Genomic DNA, 27,089 nt, shown 5'->3' with positions numbered 1-27,089 from the left:
AATATATTTGTTCGTGTGTTTACAATTGCTTATTTTTAACAAATAATTTAAATAAAATATAGCTAAACAAAAGCACTACGACCAATATTGCCCAAAGCTCGCTAATAGCTCCATCTTCACAAATAAAACTTTATTTATAGATTTGGATTTCAAATAAGGGCGAAAAAGGGGCCCGTACATAAAAACAGCAATTAGAAATAATATATATGATGATGATGATTATTATGATGATCATTACGTGTCTCATTTGACGAGTACGTGTTGTCCGTGATAATAGCGCGCGTCGTGGTATCATATATAATGTCGCGGCGCGACAGTGACAGATTGTGTCTGCTTAAACCATAAGCCTTAAAGTAAAATTTCCGTAGACGTTTATTTTGGCGCCAAATCAACAGCTGTATTGTTTTCTGTTTATAAAATTTTGCAATTTTGTAAAAACAAAAACGGCGTTCTAGGAGGGTTATTGCCGTTTAAATAAAGTTCAATCGACAGCTGCGGTAGGAGCACAACTAATTTGGTTTGCTTTCAAATTGCCTTGATTGCAAAAAATTATTTCATTTAACTTATATTATAACCTGTACTGGCCACAGACAGCAAAATGGATCAATATCCTGATGAAGAAGAAGAATTCGAGCTTCGTTATCAAGAGGAACTGGAAATGCTGAATGAGCTACCGCCTGGTAATAATGGTAAGCAAGCGTTTGGGGAACTCTGTGCATGCTTATATGGGGGACGCGTCTGCCTGAAGGGTTTAACTGAACGGTAGCCAATGATCCGGCTGGTTGTTATTTTCTTCTTTAGGATCATGAGTTTATGCTCGAATAAATCATGTCATGTGCAAAAATCTATAAAAAAAAAAAAAAATATATATATATATATATATAAACAAACAAAACTTCCCTTTTAGATCTCTTCGGTCCATCTACAACAATTAACTCAAACAATTCCATACAATCGCTGAATAAAATTGACACTGTAGATTCACCACACTTTTCCCAAATCTCCAATGCTACTATCCAAAGCAATTTGGGTGGTGTCGTTAACCGACGACTTTTTGGTACACCTAAAGCACCACATCAACGAATTTCCTCAACACCACTTGCTACAAATAAACAACGACCCGCGGAGTTGGCGCCAATAGAGGAAATAGTTGATTTAACGCCATTACCGGAATGCGAGGAAATTTTAGAAGAATTTAATGAACCAGCTGTAGAGTTGCAGGTAATAGGTGTACGCAACAAACGGCGCTTGGAACGTGATCTTTTCGGCGATATAGATGATTTATATGAAAATGAAACATTCGAAGATCCGGTTGCAAAGAAAGCGCGCACCGAAGAAGAACGTGATTTGGAAATGATTGAAAAGATCTTAGAAACAAGACGGCGGCTGCAGCAATGTAATAAAGCTGTACGAAAAGATGATCTTTCACGTTTAAGAGCATTACATGAATTTAAAATGCGCAATTTATCATACACTGTGCCACAATGGCCATTTCAAGTGCTGCAAAGAGGTGATCATGAGCGTATCTTTGTGCGCTTTCATTCGGAAGATTATGAAACGCGTGCACTGGATGATGTGCATGCTTTGCCGCAATATGATGGCCTACTTGGCGAAAATAAACAACGCATATGGGCTGAGGCCAATGATATTGTATGTAAAATGAAACATTTACCAAGTTGGTGTAACATAATAAAATCTTATATCTATATTATTTTCTAGATACTAAAACGTGCGGCTACACCATCGCAACAACAGTGTGCAGTTCAACAACCTCAAACCTCAGCAGCGAATAGAGAGTCAAATCGCGAGGAAACGCTTTGGGTTGAAAAGTATAAGCCTCGTAAATACATTGATCTTTTATCCGATGAGGCGACCAATCGAAGTTTATTGTATTGGCTTAAAATGTGGGATAAAGTTGTGTTTAATAGGTAGGTGGATAGGGAGAATACTAAACACGTTTGTTGTTGGTCTGTATCTAACTCATGTTAGCTAAAATATTTAGAGCACCATTCTTTACTGCGAACGATAAATCAGACAAACGACCCGTCCTTAGTCTTTAGTTTTAATCGTCATGTAACAGTTGGTCCGCAGTTTCCCCTGGAACGATCGAAAAGGCCCAACATGATTACTTGCTTCTTCAAACCACAACAGCCATCAACTCATGCACATTGTTATCATTTTTTTGTAGGGAATTCAAAAAGAAAGATGAAAACAACGCAAACTCCCATAATTTGAATACATTTAATAAACGCACTGGAAAATTTGAGTCAAGCGGCGGCTGGCGTAAAAAAAAGTTTCAAATGCTAGATACAAATCTAGATGATCATGGACGTCCTATGCAAAAAGTTGCCCTACTCTGTGGCCCACCTGGCTTGGGCAAAACAACGCTTGCACACACCATTGCACGGCATGCTGGTTATGCGGTGAGAGAAATAAATGCATCTGACGATCGTTGCCCTGAGGCATTCAAGCAAGCATTAGAAAATGGTACCCAAATGTCATCTGTGCTGAATGAAGATCGCAGACCAAATTGCATTGTACTTGGTATGTATTGTGAAACGCAATCTAAAATTTCAACTCTAACTTTCTTTTGTAACGAAATTAAATGAAAATGTTCGCAGATGAAATTGATGGTGCACCACGTCAATCGATTGAATTTCTTGTTAGATTTGTTAGCGATAATGTGGTGAGCAAAGTCAAAACTAAGGGTAAAAACAAAGCGGGACGTAACATTTTGAAGCGTCCAATCATTTGTATATGCAATGATATTTATGAACCCGCTTTAAGACCGTTGCGGCAGATTGCATTTGTTGTAACATTTCCTCCTATCGAGTCGACGCGTCTGACCGAGCGGTGAGTATATGAGTAAATGATAAAATGGAACAGGAAATCGGCAAAGTTTAATAATTTCTACTTACAGTCTACTTCAAATTGCACAAAGGGAGCGGCTGAAGACTGATTTTAGTGCATTGTATGCTATGTCGGAAAAGTCAGGCAACGATGTGCGTTGCTGTATATCGACATTGCAGTTTTTCAAGTAATACCTCTAGACCCTTCTGCGTTTTAACTGTCCAATTATGCATAAACTATTTATTTACAGCGCACAGAAAAAAGCATTAACTTTACAAGACGTGCTCAACACTAGTTTGGGTCAAAAGGATCGTCAACAAGGCTTGTTCGATGTATGGGGCGCAGTTTTTAGGGTAAAGTAGAACGTGATTTAAATTATTGAATAATTGAAAAAAACACTCTTTCAACATTGATATCATTTAGATACAACGTCCACGTAAGCAGCTAGAAAAATCTAAACACAGCGAGAATTCGGAGGAAATTGAAATCACCATGAGTGATATGTCCACCACTACGCGTGTACGCAATGTTCTCGATGTAGTGCATCGTGGTGGGGATTACGAACGGTAATTACGACAGCTAAATCGTAGCATCTCGCATAGTATTTAACAATTAAACTTTACATTACAGCCTGACGCAGGGTGTTTTTGAAAATTATTTACATCAGAAAATGCCTGATCCCAATTTGAATGCAGTTGTTGAGGCCACAAAGTGGTTTAGTTTTACGGATGCAGTGCAACATCAAATTAATCATTTGCAGAATTATACCGTTTATCCATATTTGCAATACGGGTTTGCGGCATGGCATTTATTGTTTGCCACACTTGCCTGGCCGAAAATAAATTTTCCGACTAAAGGTTTCGAGGTGAGTAAATAGAATTTTACTAGCAACCTTTATATCAGAGTAGGGGTGCCGAACATGAATACGAATGGGGCAAATACTTAAACTTAATTGACCTTGCCGATCATTTTCTTATACGAGGTTTATTGATTTGAAAGTTTTTATGATTTCTTCGGATCGAATTTATTTATTTATTTATAATGTAGTCGTTTCTACGATAGTCGAGCTAGCACCGTAATGAACTGCATTAATATTCAGCTCGTCACTATCTCCCCTAACACAAATACAATACAATGACACTTGTGTGTGCGTCACATAAAGGCTTTGAGATAGGTTCTGAAATGATCCCGAAATAATTTCGGATTTTTCCATAAACACCCACAGGCCAAGTTGGTTAGATTAGAACCAGCTTTGAAAGTCAATATCCTGGTGGGGAACTTCGAAAAGCTGGGAGAATAGCTTTTTTGCTTAGATGTAAAATGCACTAGAGAAATATTTGCTGAAAGCTGCGTAAAGGCTTGGAGGAGTTATTAAAGAAAACTTTCACCTTGAAATATGCAATCGGTTTGTTATGTATCCTCGTGAACCATATGGATCACATTGTTGTTGCATTTGCATGTTAAATCTCTATTCGTATCTGATTCATGTACCATTGGAACAGGAGGATAGATAACAAACCGATAAACAACCCGATGGCGCAAGCCTTTCTATTGTTATCAATTACATTTCGATAATACTTCGATTATAAACCGATGAACTTTTTTTCCGTCTCGAAATATAGCTGAGAGGTGTGATCCATATGGATCACATTGTTGTTGCATTTGCATGTTAACTCTCTATCCGTATCTGGTTCATGTACCATTGGAACACGAGGTACGAGTCGATACAGTTGATTTTATATATTGTCGATAATTTTTGTTATCGATAACAACCCGATAACTCGTTAGAAATTAAAGATAATCCCATAACTTGTTGATAATAATAAATAATAATATATAATATAATAATAATAATAATTAAAAAAATTTGTTTAAGTTAAACGGTTTTATTGCAAACAATACTTACATGAAGTAATAATAATACTAAAAGCTAGAAAATAATTAGGTAGGTCCTAGGTACTAGTCATCACACTCTTCACCAATCTAGGGCGTTGATCAGACAATTAAATAAAAGCGTTGGTCACGTGAAATTTCTAAAAGTGTGAGGCGTAGTAGCATAACCTGATTAAGGTTCAGTTGGTCTTATATATGAGTATCAATAGAAATTTGATGCGTCCAACGCTTTTGTTTAATTGTGTGATCAACGCCCTAGATTGTTGAGGAGTGTGATGACTAGTACCTAGGACCTACCTAATTATTTTCTAGCTTTTAGTATTATTATTATTTCATGTAAGTATTGTTTTCAATAAAACCGTTTAACTTAAACATTTTTTTTAAAATTATTTTATTTTCAAGTTTTTAGTCTTTATTTAATTGTCCATTATTTCTCATTCTATTTAGTTCATTTGGTGACTCATTATTACAAGGACTCTTTACTGACAATTTGTTACAATCTAAGTCCTCAATACATAATCCTTCCAAAAACTTTACTCGACCCTGCGCCACGTATGCTTGTCCCTCCTCCAACTCCATAATATTTTGATGTCAATTCTACCGGACTGTATGTAATATTTGTTCCAAATATGAGCCAAATCGGACATCATAGGTCGCTTTCTATTCATGTATGTATTATGTGTTCCAAATATGTGCCAAATCGGACCACAAATATGATTTTTTTGAATATCTCGATCCTTGCGCCACCTAGCGGCGATTTTTTTCTTATTATTGCATTGTCATTGCCTTCTGAACTATATTCCAAGTTTCAAGCTTGTAGCTTATGGGGAAGTTACTTAAATTTTAATTAAAAAATTCGTTCACAACGGCCATGCAGTCTGTTAAGTCAACCTAAATAAAACCGTTTAAAAATCTAAATTACCTATAACAACCCGATAGCTCGTCTATAACAAGCCGATCACTCGTTAATAAAAGGCCGATGATGTTCTTCTCAAATAGTCCACAAATTATACCAAAATGGCCCTAAAATATTAACCACATGGTTCCTCACGCGATTCCGAAATAGGTTTGAAAAATCCCACGAAACTATCCCAAAATTAACCTCAGCTGATTGGTTTAGGGCTCAGACATCATTCTGAAACGATCATCAATGAATCCCCAAGAAAATCCATATGTAATACCGAAAAATTGCCACGTGAAGTAATGTTCCTAATACTAACCAATTTCAGACAAAACATGAAATAGCTCTATCATTTTATTTTATCTAAGCTGAAGTTCCTGACCCCACTGCCTGTGCATGCACGGTTGTTATGCCTATTTTTTTGCCATTTAGACTCAATAGTTATTAGAGCTTACGATTTCTCGAAAATGTTCGAGAAGAGATTTCTCGCCTTCTCGCGAGATTCTCGAATCTCGAATTACTCGTAAGGCTCGCGAGATTCTCGAATCTCGAATTACTCGTAAGGCTTGCGAGATTCTCGAATCTCGAATTACTCGCAAGGCTTGCGAGATTCTCGAAAATCAACTTAATCGATTCATTGATTTTATATAGAGCTTTCGATTTCTTCTGGAGCACAAGCCAAAATGTCCGCAAAACCACAAGTAAAAAACCCCGAAATGTATAGAATATTGCCAATGCAGCGACTGAATTGAATGTCAAGAATCTCGGGAGCCTTACGAGTAATTCGAGATTCGAGAATCTCGCCAGAAGCCATGTTCTTGATGTCTCCTTGAAAAATAAAATATTGTCAACAAAATTATATGTATAATAAATATGTTTTGAGTTAAATGTCATTGAAGCAACATAATCAACAAAAAAGTCACAAGTAAAAAAAAAAAAAAACCACTTGCATAAATACTGTCTATACAGCGATTAAATAAGAATGTCGAGAAGCTCGCGAGATTCACGAGGACTTCGAGACACGAGAATCTGGCGAGAAGTTGAGTTCTCGATTTCTCGGGTCTCGAAAATCTCGCTTGTGTTCGAGAAGAAATTGTAAGCTCTAATAGTTATCGTAAGCGAAATTTTGTTGGTTAAAATCTCGACAACTTGCATTGATAGTAGCCGTCATCCAGTGAGCTTTCTAATTCCGTATCATGCTCAATTCTCACGGGAATGCTCTGAATAATTGGGAGACCTGGAAAGCAGAGGTCGTACTTTTTTGCACAAATCATTTGTGATAGCAGATGTCCCTGTGGTGTTTTATTTAACTTGGCTAAAGGCCAATCATCGACATCTATTTTTGAAAAAGAGGACCTATGTTATAAAATAACTCCGTCCTCTTGGCAAATACTAGAAGCTTCCTAGGACTTAAGCCACATGTTGCTTCTAGATCTGACAGCTGTATCACTCCTAATAGCTGGAGTCTTAGCCAGGCAAGTGCAGGGCACGAGCACAGAACGTGCTCGATCGTTTCCTCCTCCAACCCGCACTTCCTACATCTGCTATCACTGACCAAGCCTAATTTAAAGGCATGTGACGCCAGAAGACAGTGTCCAGTCAGAATACCCGTCATGAGTCTACAGTCCTCTCTTTTTAATGATAGAAGCAACTGTGTTAGTCTAAGGTTGTAAGACCTACACATAATCTTCGACACTTTACAACCCGCGCTTGAACCCACGCCTTTCGTGCTTGGTCGATCATGTGCACCTCTCGCCTTCGCTTAATTTCGCCCAGTCTAATTGGGACGTCTACCGAGCCCTTTTTAGCTAGTTCATCCGCTTTTTCATTCCCATCTATTCCCATATGCCCTGGGACCCAATATAGATGTATGCTTCTCTCTGTCTCGATTCTCTCCAGGTACTGCTTACACTCTAACACGTATTTAGATGCTGTGCTATGCGAGATTATTGCCTTAATTGCTGCTTGATTGTCAATATAAAAGTTAACACGATTGCAGCTTGGGCTATTTTCTTCCAGGGTTTCTACTGCTTTGGTTACGGCTACTATTTTCGCTTGGAAAACGCTACAGTAATCCGGCAGCCTGTAGGATCTGTTTATTTCCTGATCAGCACAGTATTCCGCATACCCTACCCCTTCGACTACTTTGGAACCATCTATCACCATGTATCGCCTCGTTCGCCATTTTAGCACCCTTGCGCCAACCGTCCACCTCTATTGTAGGGAATCAGGTAGTCTGTTCGTCTTGTGATTGATGACGCTATTCTACTATGGCCGTATGGTCAGCGCTCAAGCTGCCCCGAGGCACCGAGCCTGGTTGCAGTTGTTAACGCTAATGGTATACAGTGCAGCTGTCGGGGTTGTTTTCAAGGTTTCCGTAATGCTAAGCATTGCTAGTCTGCATACCCCCTTTAATTTTTTGAGGTATGTATGTTGTTTTTTGTGTGGCTTTCTACCAAACAAGAACTCCATAGTATAGAATAGGGCTTACAATCGCTGTAAAAACCAAATGAGAAAGAAAGGGCGATAAGGCCCACGTACAAGCATTCTTTTACATGCATAAAGTGCCGTTGAAGCCTTGTTCGCCCTCTCCTCCACGTTGAGCCTCCATGACAGCGTACTGTCTAGGATGATTCCTAGATATTTTGTGCAAGGTTTCTCCTGTAGGATCACTCCTCCTAACTTAGGCCTAATCCAATTTGGGGCCTTGTACCTCTTTGTAAACAAGACCATATCCGTCTTATCCGCGTTGACTTTCAATCCGACATTTGATGCCCAGGTATGAATATCCCGAACCGCCCGATCCATCAAAGAGCTAATCGTTGGAAGGCACTTTCAACTTATGACAATTGCATCGTCCGCGTAAGCCGTAAGTTTTACGGGTCCCTCATCGAATCGCCTGAGCAGTTGGTTGATGACCAGCGTCCACAGCGGAGGTGATACCACCCCTCCCTACGGCGTTCCCCTGTCCACTGATTTCGTGGCCTCGTACAATCCCCATTGTGATGTAATCTTCCTGCAATTTAACATGCAGCCGATCCATCTGGTTAAGGCTGGATGTACTTTAATGTAATTAAGATCATCCATAATCGCCCATTTAGAAACATTATTGAAAGCCCCGGCAATGCCTAAGAAGACTCCTAGAGCGTATTCCTTATATGCTTATTACCACCCTATGCAATGCGGTGTCTACCGACTGGTGTACGCATGTTGTGTTGTGGAGAGCAGCTTTTCATCCACGTTGGACTTTATGTACACATATATCAATCAGCCTCAAAGGTTTTGAGCAGAAATGATATTAAGCTAAAGGGTCTATAGTGTTTGGGATACACGTGACCGATCTTCCCCGCCTTTGGTAGGAAAGCTACACGAGCAGTTCTCCAAGAGTGCGGTACATGATTCAGTCTTATGCACCCATCGAATATTATTTTAAGCCATTCCACGACCACCACTACTCGTAAGTTTAGCGAACTCTTGTTAGTCCAGGGTAATGAAACAACTCAGCCAAATTCTTAAATTCTTTTGCGCTTAAATGAAAATTTTGGGATGGCTTGCGATTCAAAAATTATAATACAAATCCACAATGTTCGTAAATAACCCTTGTGTAGGTAAATATTATCGCAAATATTTATCTGTCCTTAAAAATGTGTTATCATTATCCTAAGCATTTAATAGTTAGATCGCAGCGGCAGCGATTTCAAAAATTAAGTTTTACCTGCCTGACGCGTATAAAAGTGAAATCCTGTTTTTATAATTTTTTTTTGCGTTGGCTATACGCGAAACATTAAGACTGATATGTCTAGCAGAATAGAAAAGGATAATGAAAATGCTTTACACGACACAGATTTTCAACCTTTGGTTCATTGGATATCCGAGCATAGATTCGTTGAGTTGACAAGTAGCATGATGCAAGTGGAAAATTGTTTGGACATGTTGAAATTTCTAAAACAAGAAGTGCAGCAAATGACAAATGCTCAACATAAAAGTAGTATGGGCATGATGACAGATATTTTGGATATTATGTCAAGATTGTGCATGCAGAAGAAAGCAGCATTGAGCAGATATAAGCAAGTGCAACGAGAAAGTTGAAGTTGAAGTTGAAAGTTGAAGTTGAAAAAAATTATAATTAAAATATCGCATGTTTTACGGTAAATAGATGTAATTTGTTGATATATCTTGTATATAAAAAAATTTTGATTCAAAGACAGCAGTGTCGGTCATTTTTATCCCTTGGAGTATCTACATCTCTGAGCATAATCTCACAGGCTATTTGGTGGTATCATAAAATCTGAAAATATGAAAATTTTGATTTAAATTTGTTTACGATAAAACGTGCGATGTGCTTAATTATAAAGTTGTAGAACAAATTTTAGATACGTAATAAGCTATTGTGAATATTATTATTAATAAAATTTAAGATAAGAAAGAAGGTATTTATAATATAAAAAGTGATCTAATGTCGTGCTTTATTTCATTAACAAAAATCCACTACAAGCAAATTATTGGCAAATAAATTTCTTGGTGTAAACATAATTTTTTATATGTATTTAATTAGCGAGCTTTGCTCATATTGCTTTATACAATGGTTTTTGTTATTGATATTAGAGGAAAAATTTGTTTTTTATGGCCAACCGTTTGATACAAGTCTTTGAGCTGACTTCTTCAAAATCAGAACATCCGAATTTTCCAGAACTCAGTTATTTTTTGAAGAGAGTCGGAAGTATTTGAATTTTTTTTTAACGAGTCAGTGACATAATAGCCATCATCCGGTGGCAACGATCCTGAGCCAGATAAATAATTTTGCATGTAAATGCAACAACAACGATTTGAGCCAGATAATTTGTCAATTACTTCTTTTTAGTTTGGCAACGCTGCCTTTCAAAAACCTACTTTTTCAAAAATAGATGTCGCTGCTTAGCCTTTCGCCGTATGAGTTAAATGAAAAACAGCGGCGAAATCTGCCTATCAAATTTCACGTGTGCGAAAATATCTGCTTCTCAAGTCTCTCACTGATCCAGAGCAGTCCCGTGAGAATTGAGCGTGATCCGGAGGTGTGAAACTCACTGGATGACGACGGCTTATGTTATCATATCCTAAAACAATGCTGATGAGATTTCGATGAAATAACGAAAAAGTTGGAACAACTAAATTTCTACGCAATTTTTTTCTGTGAATTTTCGAAAAAATTTTCTGATATTCAGTGTCCGTTTACAGGCTAAAATGCATTTGAAAAAAAAAAAGAAACCAGTCCGGCTTTGCCCGCTTCACTTTCAGTCAAGATATGCTAACAGGGTTACCGTTCATCTGAACCGACGGAACCGTATCTGAGTTCCCAAAATTATGGCGAACTTGTTTCAAATCAAATAATTTGGTTCGTAGACGACACCAATGTATATCGCGTTACCATACACAAAACGTTTGAAGGCAATTTAACTACGAAACCCATTAACGGTGCCATTTTCATTTTTAATCCACGAACTGGCCAATTGTTCTGCAAGTCAGCTTAAATTTGATTTCCCTTCAAAAAACGCGAGTACTCCATAAATAATGTAAAGAATACTCCTTTGGGAGTATAGGAGTATTCCAAATAACATTGCGATGTCCTAGCAGAGGAGTAGGTGATCCCACTCTCGCTTTGTTTGTGAGTATTCCATAGAGTACATACGTGAGAGTACTTTCCAAAGTAATTTCACTGTAGTACTCTATGGAGCACCCACAGAGGATCATATGCCAAAGTACTAAAGAGGAATTGTGCCGGAAAGAATTATCGGAGTGAATTTAATTTAAATGAAAGTAAATGAAGAGGGGCAATACAACTTTTATATTTTTTACTACGAATATTCTTATGTTATTTAGCATTTGCGTGAATATAGAAACTTATATTTCTCTATACTACAGTATGTATACATAAAACCAGTGCGCGGTTGCATTTTCTCAGAGTTGCCATAGTAAAATTTTATTATCATTTATTTGTATGCAATATTTTACTTTTGGCAACTCTGTTCGAGCAATGATCGGCTGATGGTGGTCCGCAAACGCTTTGCAAAGGAGTATTGTTAGAGTACTCCAACATGAAGAAAATGGAACACGTAATCCAACAATTTTTGCAGGGTTGTCTGGCATTTATTAGTTTTATTTATTTTATATTATAAATTTATATAAATGAATTTTTCTTTATAATTAATATTGAAGTGTAAACACGTGTGCAGAAAAACAACAAACAAAACGAAATCCGCTGATATCTATGACGTCAGTCGTAAGGCTTGCTGTCTAAACAATAGTATTAGGGTGGCCGTGCTTAGCTCAGCGTGATTATACTTGACCCTATATAAAAGTAAGGATAAGTGACAACCCTACCTTAAAAAAGTTTTGGGCATTCCGTGGTTGGTATGCATTTTTACCGTATTTGTCCTTAACTAAAGACAGCCATTTTTTCTCTAGAATTTGTCGGTTCTGGCTCCATCGCGACCATTTGATGAAAGTGTGTTCAGCATCGTCCTGTTGTTGTAGCAATAAGTACACTCCCCGGAGGTTTTTGGGGAGTGTGACCGATGTTGATGGTTCTTTGCCGGATGCAGATCCAGCGCGTTCCGGTAACAAGCACCATTAACCCTAGTTCGGGGGACGAGTCACCAGGGTGACTTTTTCATATTCTCCCCTCAGAAAAAAAAACACATTTTTAATAAATTTTTTGAACTCATTTTCCGTAACCTCTTAACTTTATGAATTTTAAGTAGAAAAAATACAAAATATGGTTTTATAATTTTAGTCATAGACATAACGGGTTGAACACTTTTAACCTTTTTCTGGCAGTCACCGGGGTGACTGCGTCGGCCAAAAATAGGTGTAACAAGTAAAGGTGTCTAAGTTCGGGTACAACCGAACATTATATACTCAGCGTGAACTTCAATTGTACATTTTATTTCAGATAAATTACTTTTCTACATAACACGTGGCACCGACCGTTTAAAAAAAAAATGTTTCCCCTTTTTCTTCTTACAGTGAAACCTGATAAGTGAAATATCATTGATTCAAAACTATTTTTTGCTAAGTTATAGCTTATTTTTCTAGTCTACGACCCTTTTAAACTTCTTTTATATAAAATTGTGCGTGGTCTTTAACCGATCCCGTCCATTTTTACTAGAAATATTTTCTGATATGGGAAAATTTGTGTACCCAATTTTATTACGATCCGTTAATTTTTCTTCGAGTTATGGCCCATTTTTGAAATTTGAAGTTTTCCACTTGGGGAAATGAAATACCATTAATATAAAGCTTTTTTTTGCAAAGATATAGCTTATTTTATCCGTCCACGACCCTTTTAAAAATCTTTTATATAAAAGTGGGCGTGGTCCTTAACCGATTTCGTAAATTTTTCTTCAAAGCATTCCTTATAGTAAAGGCAACGTCTCTGCCGAATTTTGTTACCATAGGTTAGACGATTTTTGATTTATGATTAATAATATTTGTAAAATTGATTTAATCACAAGTGGGCGTTGCCACGCCCATTTAAAAACAGTTTTCCAATTTTTTATCAAGAGTCTCAATATCAGTCCACATGTCAAATTTCAATATTCTAGGTGTATTATTTACTAAATTATTGGGTTTTTTGTGTTTTCCAAAATTTCATATATATATATATAAAGTGGGCGTGGTTGTCTTCCGATTTCGCTCATTTTCAATACCAATCTGTTCTGGGTCCAGATAAGCTAGTGTACCAAATTTGGTGAAGATATCTCGATATTTACTCAAGTTATCGTGCTAACGGACGGACGAACGGACATGGCTCAATCAATTTTTTTTCGATACTGATGAATTTGGTATATGGAAGTCTATATCTATCTCGATTCCTTTATACCTGTACAACCAACCGTTATCCAATCAAAGTTAATATACGCTGTGTGCAAAGCACGCTGAGTATAAAAATCGTCGGCCGAACTAGGGTTAAGGTACTAGCTCGACCATCTCAGAACGACCACATGATACCTTCTACTCCATACCGCCCTCCCACCCCCTAGATCCATGAGGAACTTGGAGTCGCCATAGACTCGGCTGCTAAAAGAAAAAGGATTCGCCACGGGTAGGTGAGGTTGACAATTGGGTTGGAGAAGCTATAAATTGCGCTGGCAAACCCTTGAAAGGGTTGTGCTACACAACCCCTTGAATCAATTTGGTATTTTAGTCGCCTCTTACGACAGGCATACTTGCCGTGGGTATATTCTAAACCACCTAACTCCCTTGGGTGGATTCAGCGTCGTCCTCGTCTGCATCGGCATAAACGCACTCATGATCTTCGGCATTATTTTTTTTACATATTTTAAAGTACCCGTTTCCGGAAAAAATTTGTTCTTCCCTCCTCTTTTTGCCAAAGACTCTTGCGCTATTGCTCCGTCAGCTTTTTTTGTTTCCTATAATCTCCTTTTCAGCGCTAATTGGCCGAGTTGGATTGTTCCTCTTATCCATTGTTCGGCTGGTCCTAATACAGTGCAATACGCGGAGACTACTCTCAAAGCTGATGTTCGCTGTGCCGTTCTTCGAAGCTTACAATGTAATGTGTTTGCTCACTAGTGTGATGTCCAGCAGCAGCTTCCTTTTGCTTTCTGTTGGTCCTCCGATGTTTGCCATCAGCCTGCCTAGCAACGATACCTGTTTAGATGAGGCATACTGAATTTCAGCCCAATATGTTCGTCGGGAATCTAATCTTTCCTTCTTTGATGTTATACATAGATAATTTCGGAGAAGGCTTTAAAGATAACTTTAAGCGGGATATTCACTCTGTTTTTTCTGCTAACTGTAGCCTGTGCGAATCTATCCACTCCTTTGTGCGTATCATGACTATATTGAGCTTTATGCGTGCTTCTTCTGTGTATCGGGCTGTAATGACTGCAGCAATGTCTGTTACGTATTCAACTAAAAGTTAATTATTAGGCATTTCAAGACTGAAAAGGAATTAGTTGCTTTCAAATTAAGGACCCAACCTACAGTTTTTTTGAAACTACGTTTTTGACATTTTGATAAAATATAAAAAAACCTCGCTAAAGAGTGGAAAGTGTTAGTACTCTTACAGAGCTATGCCAAATTGGCGGGCTTTTGATGGTAGAGATACACTCGGAGTGTTTGCCAAATCACTGCCGAGGTGCGACCCCCACTTTTTTCTAAATGAAAAAAACTTGTTTCTAAATTTTTAATGTTGATTGAACCCAGGATCTTCGGTGTAGTAAGCGGAGCACCCTACTACCACATCACGGCAGCCGCCGTTTTTATGTCAAATTTAATTCACAAAATTACTAAATTGCCCTTCCGGTTTCAAAATTATCGCTGACGAAATCAAAAATCCTGTCCTGCATTTTCGCTAAAACACTGTTGGCTTTTTAGATTTGAAAAACATTAGAATTATTGAGTATAGTAAAATTTCAATCAATTATCCTGCAAGTTAAATTGCAAAACTTGCCCCTCCTTGCCACGGAGAGATATTGCCCACAATTACGCAGGCGACAAATTTTATTCCCAGAAATCGTTTTATGTAAGTATATCTCTATAACAAGAACCAAATGAAAACCCTTATCCGGTAACCAAATTTAGCGAACCAAAGATCTTTCGAAAAGTACTAGCTCATTTCTGGGTCTGGACTTTTTTCAAACATTGTCGGACTGCTTAATTGATTAACAATTCACTTAAACAAATAGTCCAACCCGTGTTTGGTATCGTTAAGTCGTTCGGTGTATGTACGCGCTACTTCCCAGACTTATACTCTTTTCTAACGAAATCGTCTTACATATTACATTTTTACAAAACCTCATTTGCGCTATGAATTATGCAAACTTCATTACTCTTTACTGAACCTTATCAAATACCGTCATATTCAAGCAGGTCATCACATTAGCTTTCTTTCATATACACAGACATAGGCATATATACATACATATAAAGTACCTCAAGCATTTTTTTCGCTTATTCGTTAAACACGCCCGCCATTGCAAAGCTATAGAAGTATAATCGTACAATCAGGAAATAAGTAATTTTTATTATACACTCCAAATGCAATCACGAGATTATTATAAGGGTTTTGAGTGAATAGCTTTTATACATTTATACGCATATACATACATACGAACTGAATGGACTTCATGGCTCATAGGCAAAGTAAATCAAGAAAGCTCAGAGTCCAGCTTTTTAGAGTATCATATCCTTTCAACGTGAAAGACTAGAGCTGGATTCCGATTCGATTCTTAATCGATCTTTTTTTTTGGTATGTAGAATCAATTTTTTTTTAAATCGTTCGCTTCTTTAGGAATCGAAGTTTTCATCACTATCTACTTTACGGATGCTTGAGGAATTACATATTCTGTAATTTTTGTTTTAAAACGGTTTCATTTAGGTTGACTTGACAGGCTGGCTGGCACGAATTTTGTAATTGAAATTTAAGTAACTTCCCCATAAGCTACAAGCTTGAAACTTGGAATATAGTTCCGAACCCGATGACAATGCAATAATAAGAAAAAAATTGCCGCTAGGTGGCGCAAGGATCGAGATATTCACAAAAATCGTATTTGTGGTCCGATTTGGCTCATATTTGGAACACATAATAAATACGAGAATAGAAAACGACCTATGAAAAAAATCGCCGTTAGGTGGCGCAAGTATCGAGATATTCACAAAAATCGTATTTGTCGTCCGATTTGGCTCATATTTGGAACACATAATAAATACGAGAATAGAAAGCGGCCTATGAAAAAAAATCGCCGCTAGGTGGCGCAAAGATCGCGATATTCAAAAAACTCGTATTTGTGGTCCGATTTGGTCCATATTTGGAACACATAATACATACATGAATAGAAAGCGACCTATGATGTCCGATTTTGCTCATATTTGGAACAAATATTACATACAGTCCGGTAGAAATGACATCAAAATATCTTGGAGTTGGAGGAGGGACAAGCATACGTGGCGCAGAGTCGAGTAAAGTCTTTGGAAGGATTATGTATTGAGGATGTAGATTGTAACAAATTTTCAGGAAAGTCCTTGCAGTAATGAGTCACTAAATGAACTAAATAGATTGAGAAATAATAGGCAATTAAATAAAAACTAAAAACTTGAAAATAAAAAAATTAAAAACAAATTTTTAAGTTAAACGGTTTTATTGAAAACAATACTTACATGAAGTAATAATAATACTAAAAGCTACAAAATAATTATGTAGGTCCTAGGTACAAGTCATCACACTCCTCATCAGACAATTAAATAAAAGCGTTGGACGCGTAAATTTCTTTTGATAGTCATATATATGACCAACTGAACCCTAATCACATTTTTAGAAATTACACGCGTCTAACGCTTTTATTTAATTGTCTGATCAACGCCCTAGATTGATGAGGAGTGTGATGACTGGTACCTAGGACCTGCCTAATTATTTTCTAGCTTTTAGTATTATTATTACTGCATGTAAGTATTGTTTTCAATAAAACCGTTTAACTTAAAAATTTGTTTTTAATTATTTTATTATAAATTTAGCTTTATTGTGTTGGTGGCTTCGAGAGAAAGGAGAAAGATGAAGAAATTTCTTTGCACTTTTGGTAAGCAATATATTGAACATGTGTTTATCTATTTTGTGGTATGATATTGTGTTCAGTACGAAATTAATACCACAGTTTTAGATTCTAGTAAGCCAATTGAAAGTGACTGAAGGGGAATTCAATCTTATAAGTAATCCAAAGATTCGCAGATCTGTTGTCTGGAAGTATTTTAGTCAAGTTCAGGGCGATTGTGCGAAATGCAAATCGTACGGAAAAACATGCAAAACAGGTGGAAATACAACCAATTTGTTAAATCACTTGAAGCGGTCACTTTCAACGTTGATGGAAATGTCTTCATCAACAGCTCTTATAGAATCCTTTTTTGAACCTAATAACTACAACATAAGGAGGTCTCGGTCTGTAGATGAGCGAAAAAAAACAGCTGGATTGTGCTTTGATTAGAATGATTGCCACAGATATGCAACCCTTTAGGATTGTCGAAGATAAAAGATTCAGATCTCTTACACAATGCTTGGATTCTCGGTACGTTTTGCCTTAACGAGTAACAACAAGAAACACACTTTTAACAAATATATAAAATCAATACTTTTTATGACATAGACAGCAGCAAACACGAAAACAGAAGTGGCAATTTTTATGAAATTTCGTCCATTAAATTCCTTATCCCTTTTCATTTTCAATAAGCTAAGAAAATACTACCATAAAGTTTTTAACTGAAACTACGCAAACCATGATACAAATTGCCGTATGTTGTCAATTGAAAGTTTCATATACCTCATGGATTAAAAAGCTGCAAACGTATACTGAGAACATGTTACCTTACATATGTAGTAAATACTTTCCTTTTATATGACGCTGAACATAAATCTATTCTAATGCCGTAAACGAAGCGAGAACATTATACATATTGTAATAATAAGCATTAAAGAAGAAAGTGTATTGGTTAATGTTCCCAAGGTTGGTTTCCCTACATTTTGAAATAAAAGATTCAAAAAAGCGCAAAAAGTATGACATTTCGACTAAAAACTATACTAATTATCTCACTCCGATGAAAGGATCACGTGAAGACCCATGTTGCATTCCTTGATGCTTCCAATTTTGTCGACAGGCAACGAAACGAGAGAGAAACTGGCCAGCTTTATTTGTCGGGAAAAATCGTGTAAATGGTTAAGTACGTGGGCAAGTACACTGTTACAAAGAATAAGCAAAATTTAAATAAACTTTGTTTGGTTCGATTTAATCGATTAAATCGATTTTTTTTTTCTAGAACCGAATCGAAAAAATTTAATCGAATCCAGCTCTAAAAGACTGTAAACAAATAAAAAAAAAGCGGCAAATGAAATGAATAAGTGCAACAACAAGCATTTAACCCTTTATCTACTCACCTATATGATTGTGCGCTTGTTTACCTTCATAGCTTTTCGTCAACAAAAGCGCTTTAGAAATGCAAAAGTGTTTGAAGCTTATGAGTTAAGTAATTTCATATTCATGCAATAACTGTAAACATACTTAGGTGACGTCTAACGAAAAGCGCTTAATAGCAAACGAAATAACGCCTTTATGTTGGCTATATGGCTACTCAGCTACTCGGCTACTTAAGCTGTTACATTATTAAATGTGACCGAAGAAGAAGAACTGGTCATATAAGCAAATAAATAAAAAATGTATTTGGTAATTAAGGAAATTGCTCTCGCCACCGCTTCGCCGCATATGTGAAGATAATGTGCTAGATGGTTGTTGCTTTTGTTTTAAACTTGCTTTAAATTGCACTTTGTGGGCGCTATTAATTTTTGTTTTCTTTTTGTTTTATACTTTATGCTTTTTATTCTCATTATATTGGAATTTCTCTTTGTTCACTTATGCATTTCTTTTTTATTTATAGTTCAGACAAAAGAGCACCACACAAAGCAATATTTTCCAAGCATTTCGCAAGGGTATCACCGTTGGCATGAATGGTCTGGGGCAGGGTCATGTTGTTCTAGTGGACACTGTGCCATTATTGAAACAAATACTTTCACCACAATTCCGTTCGGTGGCTGTGCAATTGTTGTCTCAAAGGTGAGTTGAAAGTAAAAAAAAATTATTTAAATATTTCACTTGTCAGAAAAAAATAAAAATAGAGGTATATATAGCCAATCAAAAAGGAAAACCTTAGATTAAAAAAAATTTAATTTTAAGAATTAACTAAAATGTAAAACAATGAAAAAACTTGAAACTTTAAATGTTTCAAGAAAAAAACTTTTGAAAAAAATTAATAACAAAATAAAGGAAAAAATAACTTAAAATTTAAAAATTTATTTCCTTAACTAATAAATTTAATTTTTTCAAATAAAAATGTACATATATGACAAATAAAAGAATTTGTGGTTAAAATAATAAAAACAAAAATAAAAACTAAGTTAAAAAACTATTGAAATAGAAATATTTCTTAAAACTTAAAAAAATCAATAAACAAAATATTAAAATTACTGAAAAATTAAAAAATTTATATATGAATCCCAAAAATCTTTGTATTTCACTGAACTTATAAAGCTAAAATTATGATGAAAAAAAATTACTAAAAGACTACTAAAAAGATTTGAAACAAAACTATTTCTGTTTGTTATAAAAAAACAGAAAAAATGGAAACTGTAAAAACAAATATTTAAACTTCTGAAATTTAATAAAAATTCGCAAAAAAATTTGCATGCTGAACAATAAAACCAGCGATAAGAAAAATTAAAAAATTAAACTAAAATATTACAAATAGGTGTATATGGGGTATTCCATCCCATTTCGACCAATTTTGAACCCGACCCCTTTAGAATTGGCTGAAAGTTTTTCTTCTTTTTCTAGCTTACGAAAGACGTTTTTCAGAAGTTTTTCAAATTTTTTCATCCAACTCAAAAAAAGTTATGAATTTAAAAAAAAAACACCGTTTTTGTTTTCAAAATGCTATAACTTTTTCAAAAATTGACCGTTTGGGATCTTTTTTTTTTAATTTGTTTTTAAATGTACTTTTCGGAAAAAATTAAAAAAAAATGTTTAAAGTTTTTTTTTGTAATTTTTCAGTTTTTCGAGATTTTTCGAATTTCGCCCTTTTTTTTTTTTTTCTTTTTGTTCTCATAAAAAACTAACTTCAATCATTTCTGCAATCATCCCCACTCATCCCGGAGTGGGCCGAAAAATTGAAAAAAATTATTTGAAAAAAATTAATTGAAAAAAACTTTAAAATTTTTTTTGTATTTTTTCCGGTTTTTTTCAAAATGCTATAACTTTTTCAAAAATTGACCGTTTGATATCATTTTTTTTTTAAATATGTTTTTAAATGTACTTTTCGGAAAAAATACAAAAAATATTTTAAAGTTTTTTTTTTTCAATTAAATAAAGAAAAAAAATTCTCGGCCCACTCCGGGATTAGTGGGGATGATTGAAGAATTGATTGAAGTTTTTTATGAGAAAAAAGGGTGAAATTCGAAAAATCTCGAAAAACTGAAAAATTACAAAAAAAAAACTTTAAAAATTTTTTTGAATTTAAAAACAAATTAAAAAAAAAGATCCCAAACGGTCAATTTTTGAAAACGTTATAGCATTTTGAAAACAAAAACGGTGTTTTTTTTTTAAATTCATAACTTTTTTTGAGTTGGATGAAAACATTTGAAAAACTTCTGATAAACATCTTTCGTAAGCTGGAAAAAAAAAGAAAAATTTTCAGCCAATTCTAAAGGGGTCGGGTTCAAAATTGGTCGAAATGGGATGGAATACCCCATATATAGACAATAAAAACAGAAAAACCTAAGAGTTAAAGCAAAAAATGGGAAGGATAATATAAAATGCGGGCAAAAATTAAAAAAAAAATTTGAAAGTTTAAATTTTTCAAAAAACAAAAAACTTCTGAAAAATTAAAAAAGAAAAAATACAAATAAAACTGAAATCTTAAACCTAATCCATAAACCATAAGAATAAAACTGAAAAGAAAAAAATGAAAAACTAAACACAAGAAATAAACTAAACAAAATCAAAAAGGTACAAACATTTTTCTTTTCAATTTTGAATAAAAAAGAAACAAAAAATTAACAAAACTATAAGGTAAAATTGGGAAAGAAACAAACAGCAAATAGAATACGTCAATAAATCAATAAAAAGAACAAAAAGCTGAATAAAAAAATTAAATCACAAGAAGAAAATGTGTATTTAAAACTTTGTATATTACTGAATTCTTAAAATAATAATTATGAAACAAAAATAAAATAATTATGGAAAAAAAACAAGAAACCACAAGTTGTTGAAATAAAAATATTTTTTTAAGAAAAAAATTTAAAAACAGAAAAAAGGAAAAATGAAATTATGAAATAAAAAAAACAACGTAATACGAAAAAATATAATAGAAAAGATAAAAAAATAAATAAACATTTTAATGAACAATAACGTCAAGGATGAGAAAGTTACAAATATAACTGAAAAGTGAAGACTAAAAAAGTAAAAGAAAAACACAAAACTTATAATTTAAAACAAACAAATACGAGCAGGAAAAAGCCAAATCAAAAAAATTACAAAAAAAATCTTTTAAGTTTTAAATAAAAAGGAACCGAAAACCAAAAAAAAATTAAAAAGAAAAAATTTGGGGGGAAAACACAGAAAGCGCTAAAATCATAAGAAGAAGAAAAAGAGATAGAAAAATACAATACAAATACATAAGTATTTAAAAATACCTACAGAAACAAAAAATTTTGCAGGTTAAAAAATAAAATTATAAAAAAAGCACCAAGAAAAAATACAAATAAAAAATTTATTTCATTCTAAAATAATAACAAACTGGTTAAACCATGTGTCTTTTCAACTTTAAATAACAATCAAAATATCAAGAAATTAAAAAAGGAAAAAACCAAAAAGCGTGAAAATGCATAAAATAAAAGCAATAAATAAGTTTAAAAGGACCATTTTTTTTCTCGAAATTGGGGAGTTAAGATATTGAAAGTATATTGAAAGATTTCAAACAAATTGAAAATGTATAAAAGAATAAAAAAAAAATTAAGTTATGTCTCAGTTTTTTTTTATTTCTCAATATTTTTATTTAATGTTTTTTTTTTTTATTGTAATATTTTTTTCAATATTAGAAACATTAAATATAAACCAGAGCTTACGTTTTCTCGGACTTGTTCGAGAAGAGATTTCTCGCGAGATTCTCGAATCTCGATTTACCCGTAATACTCGCGAGCTTCTCGACATTCAATTTAATCGATTCATTGGCTGTTTTATATAGAGCTTAGGATTTTTTCTGGGGCGCAAGCGAAAATTTCCACAAAACCACAACTAAAAACACCGAAATGTATAGAATACTGCCAATGCAGCGACTCAATGGAAAGCCGAGAAGCTCGCGAGTATTACGAGTAATTCGAGATTCGAGAATTTCGCGAGAAACCGTGTTCTCGAAGTCTCGTTAAAAAAAATAAAATATTGTGAACAAAATTATATGTATAATAAATATGTTTTGAGATAAATGTCATTGGAAAGCAATATAATAAAAAAAAATCACAAGTAAGAAAACGAGTGTATAAATACTGTCCAAACAGCAATTAAATTTATGTCGAGAAGCTCGCGAGATTTACGAGTAAAATCTCGCTTGTGTTCGAGAAGAAATCGTAAGCTCTAATATAAAGTAAAATTATAAAAGAATTGAAAACAGTTTAAAATCAGTTTGAACATTTATAAAAGAATAAGAAAAAGCTCAAACTCGAAAGCTCTAATTTTTAATTACATATGTATATGTTTTTATTTCCTGCAAAAATCGTTGGATCATGTGGTCCACTGGAGTACTTACCATTGTACTCTACTGTAATGCAGCAATGGACCAACTCATATTTCTACACGAACATATTGTAAGCCGATCATTGCTCGTTTTTAACGATTGTAATCACTACACGATGTTTATTGGACTGTGGGTACTCCTTGGATTACTCTGATGTAATGCGGAGCTGGAGTATATGGTCCAGTCCTAGGGCATCGCAATGTTAATTGGACCACATTTTTTGTATGAATTGTGGTTAATTTTGGAGCACTCGCTTGGTCCATAGCGAGTACTCCATACATGCATGCATGGAGTACTCGCGATTTTTGCAGGGTTTGATCATTTTACTTGGGAGCGTTTCCACCGGTCAGCGGGATTATTTTATTGTGACGAATATTAGTAACAGTAAGTGATACTCACATCACTAATCTGATACTAAGTAAATAACGTCACAACAACAATAAAGCAAGCTGCCACACTTGTATGTACGTAAACAAATTAATCATTATGTCTACACATATGTACGTACACGCAGCGGAGAGAAACGCACAAATACATGCATATATCATATCTGAGATGCTCACAAAAGTAGGCACTCATTTGTGCAAGTATCACTCACATATACAAGCGCATATGAGAAGCTATAACGTGCATCTGTAGTTATAGCTGGTAATTTTATAGCTGGTAAACAAATAGTAAATTCTAGAAACGCCTTGAAATATGCAAACGAAGAAACTGAAGAGTATAAAAGCAGCGCCAGCTGAGGCATGGCAGTCAGTTTGATTTAAGCACGCTATCTGTTGAGAAGTAGAAGTGTTTTGTGAAAGTAGTCAATAAAGACCATTTTACATTTTTGAATATTGGAGCTATTTATTCAACAGTTTAAAGATTCGAACGTTAGCAGAAGGTTGCAAATAAGCGGAATTGCACTAAATTCGTTACATTATCCTTATCTTATTTTGCTTTAAAGCCGTTTACCAATAATTTCACACAACCAGATTCAAATAAAATACAAATTTGTTATTAAGATTAAAATATTTCCTAATTTCTGGTAATATTGTGCTTTTTCCAGAGAGCGAGACGATCTCTTTCATACCGTCGCTGTAATGGCTGATCTGGGATTAACATATACGCAAGTAAAGTCAGTGGAGGGTTCATATGTATTTCAAATGGAACCCGATTTAGATGCCTTATGTCAGTTTCCCGGTAAGTATTACAAAAAATGTTTAAACCATCAAACATACATACATATCTACGAAATACTTTGTAACTATGTATCAGGCATTTATTAACTAAATTTATTCTTTCTCTTTTTCACAGGTTATCCAGGCATTACATTAACCTACTTCAGTCGACAGTTGGTGGCACGTGAGGTGGAGTTAGAACGCATAAGACGTTCAACGCCACGTTTAGGTGCTGAAACGCGTAGCAGATCAAGAAGCTCTAGCAATGCTGCTGCTTTAGCTTCTGATGGTAATAAAGAAACGGCGAAAAATCTACCAAATCATTTGCAACGTTTAAGAGCCAAGCAAATCGATAATAGAAATGCAAATCAGAAAAAAGATGTAAGAACTACAAAATTCTTTTCATTTTATCTTACTTTAACTTTGGAAATTCTATTCAACTACTCACGCTATTTATGCATGTAATTTGTATGCACAACTATCTAACGTAGTTGGTGGGACTTGATGTAGATACGAACTAAAGGTCCTTCGTTACGAAAAAATTTAGTTACATTTGCATGTCAAATAAATTCAGCGCTCTTTTGGTTATTTATATGCAATGTTTGAATTAAGATATGAATAATTTTTTCAATAACTTAGATAAGTGGGTTTGTAAATTAGCAAAAAAGCTTATTACATGAAAAGTGCTTTTTGATTCAAATTGCATGTTAGAGAACAATATTAAATACAAAGAAGGGAGTTTTCATTGAAAATAAAAACGACGAACAATGAAATTTGTCTCCAATGACTGCAAAGTTACACGAAAGGGTTAAGGGGCGTAGAATATACCCACGCTAAGGTATGACTGTCGTAAGGTCCTCCTAAAATCCACACACGCAAATATTCATGAGAATTGCTGCTACACGCCCACACTGGGTGATATTCCTGGCAATAAAGAAACGCCATGCATTTTTGCCTTACATAGTCGTTATTGTTAGAAGCTTAAATTTTTGAAAATTTTGACCAAAATGTAGACCGGGTAACCATATAAAGTGATATAGGTATACAATTTAAAGCTTTTTAGAGGTACAGGTAGTGGAGGTAGAGGTAGACGTAGATTACGAGTCAGAGGTAGAGGTTGAAGCACAGGTAGAAGTAGAGGCACGGATAAAAGCGGTGGTAGATATGCAGGTGCTCTGAGTGTATTTAATCTAGACCAATGATAGTCGGTCATATAGATCGAAGTCTAAACAGAGGTACCCTTTTGTGAGGACTTCAAGATTAGAACTATTTCGGGACCACTGCGAGCTGTCTCTGTATATTTTTTTATGTTTTCAGGATAATTTCGGAACTATTTCAAATAGCTTTCGGAATAATTTCTGAGCTATCTGCAGATCGCTTCGAGATAATTTCGGCCTCTTGGGAGAATATCCTAATTTCTCACGGGATCCGGCATGATTTTCGAGATAAATACTTTCGGGATCAGGGTTAGATTATTTCAGACCTATTTTGGAATTGTTTTCGACAGTTCACAACTATTTTGGGATCATTTAACGGTTGTTTTCGGAACGATTTAGATTTTCTCGATATCGATTCGGGATAACTAAGGATCGTCCTTTGCATCATTTGAGCATGATTTTCTGCATCAGTACGAGACTATTTTTGGGTACAAAAATAAATAAGTATAGGGCGCGATTTACATGGTACGGTATTTAGGCCGAGCTTATCTTGCAATTTGCGTCGTGTTCCTTTTAAATTTTTCGTACAAATACAAAAAAAAAAAATTAACAAGCTTTGGCTTTTTACTGAAATATTTGTCAGTGGTCAGTGTTTACAAGGATTTCGTAACTATTAAGTAAGCGGTTTGGGGCACATATACTTTATTTAAGAGCTAAATGACAAAGCTATTGCCGGCAAAAAAGGTACGATATTTGTTGCAATGCAACTCGGTCGCAAAGAAAGCTATACACAAAAAAAAAACAGTATCCAACTTACATACATACATCATAGATACATTGCCCCCCTCTCTTGTTGATCTCTATCTAATTCTATTTGTTGTCTATCTTTTAGGTAGTTTCAAAAGATTTCTTTGGGCGCTTGCAGCATAAAACCGTTGGAGGAAGTCGCGAAGATTGTAAGTTTCTAATTTAAATTATTTAAAAAAATTTTCTTGTTGTTTTAATAATTTTTGTTTTAGGCAAAACTGACGCAATTGTTAAGAGTCCCATTTGGTATCGTTACAAGGAGGGTTTCAACAACGCCGTTCGGAAAGATATTCACATGAATGAACTATTATAGTTGTTGTATGTATTATTTGATGTTCTAAAGTAAAATAGATGTAAATAAATAATATAAGTATGTATGCAGCTTTATGAACAATTTAAGTTTTCAAATATACTTTTGAATGGATTAAGTTAATAAAAAAATCGTACTGAAAGTCACGCCTATTTTTGGATGCTTCGAGCTATTGTGGTTCGAAATTCGAAATTGTTTTCTTGCAAAATGTCGCTGTTTTATGCAAATATTGTTTGTTTTATGTTCTTAAGTATTTTGATGTCAGTTGTCTCGTTGGAATGTCAAAAACACGAAATGCGCCACAGCACCACGTTTACAGTGCGAGAAACCTTATGCATACATATTCTGACAGCAACCCTGCAAAAATCGTTGGATCATGTTGTCCACTTGTGTCATACTGGAGTACTTACCATTATACTCTACTGTAATGCAGCAATGGACCAACTAATATTTCTACACGAACATATTGTAAGCCGATCATTGCTCGTTTTTAACGATTGTAATCACTAAACAATATTTATTGGACCGTGGGTACTCCACGGATTACTCTGATGTAATGCGGAGCTGGAGTATATGGTATCAATTTTAATTGGACCATATTTTTTATATGAATTGTGGTTAATTTTGGAGCACTCGGTGGGTCCATAGCGAGTACTCCATATATGCATGCATGGAGTACCCGCGAT

The 27,089-nt window shown here is 34.9% G+C and overlaps 1 protein-coding gene across 1 annotated transcript; it reads left to right on the top strand.

Moving 5' to 3' along the window:
* Nucleotides 1–378: 378 nt before the first annotated feature.
* Nucleotides 379–26,549, top strand: cutlet (chromosome transmission fidelity protein 18 homolog). The gene is made up of 14 exons (XM_067770115.1): nt 379–689; nt 908–1,650; nt 1,720–1,928; nt 2,189–2,544; nt 2,622–2,853; nt 2,921–3,037; nt 3,101–3,203; nt 3,274–3,416; nt 3,481–3,715; nt 19,061–19,236; nt 24,018–24,151; nt 24,266–24,510; nt 26,179–26,242; nt 26,306–26,549. Exons 1-14 carry the CDS (start codon nt 599–601, stop codon nt 26,404–26,406), a joined length of 2,949 nt encoding a protein of 982 aa, XP_067626216.1. The 5' UTR covers nt 379–598; the 3' UTR covers nt 26,407–26,549.
* Nucleotides 26,550–27,089: the final 540 nt, after the last annotated feature.

This window comes from Eurosta solidaginis, chromosome 2 (genome assembly GCF_040869045.1).
Source record: "Eurosta solidaginis isolate ZX-2024a chromosome 2, ASM4086904v1, whole genome shotgun sequence".
NCBI classification, from domain to species: domain Eukaryota; kingdom Metazoa; phylum Arthropoda; class Insecta; order Diptera; family Tephritidae; genus Eurosta; species Eurosta solidaginis.
Note: the sequence above shows the minus strand (reverse complement) of the source record. Positions and strands in the feature narration are given on the sequence as shown.

What these genes read in the sequence shown, in the direction of transcription:
- cutlet (XM_067770115.1), top strand. Translation starts at nt 599, where the DNA reads ATGGATCAATATCCTGATGAAGAAGAAGAATTCGAGCTTCGTTATCAA. An exon ending in GGGCTGAGGCCAATGATATT is followed by an intron (nt 1,651 to 1,719) that starts GTATGTAAAATG and finishes ATTATTTTCTAG; the next exon opens with ATACTAAAACGTGCGGCTAC. An exon ending in ATGCAAATCAGAAAAAAGAT is followed by an intron (nt 24,511 to 26,178) that starts GTAAGAACTACA and finishes TCTATCTTTTAG; the next exon opens with GTAGTTTCAAAAGATTTCTT.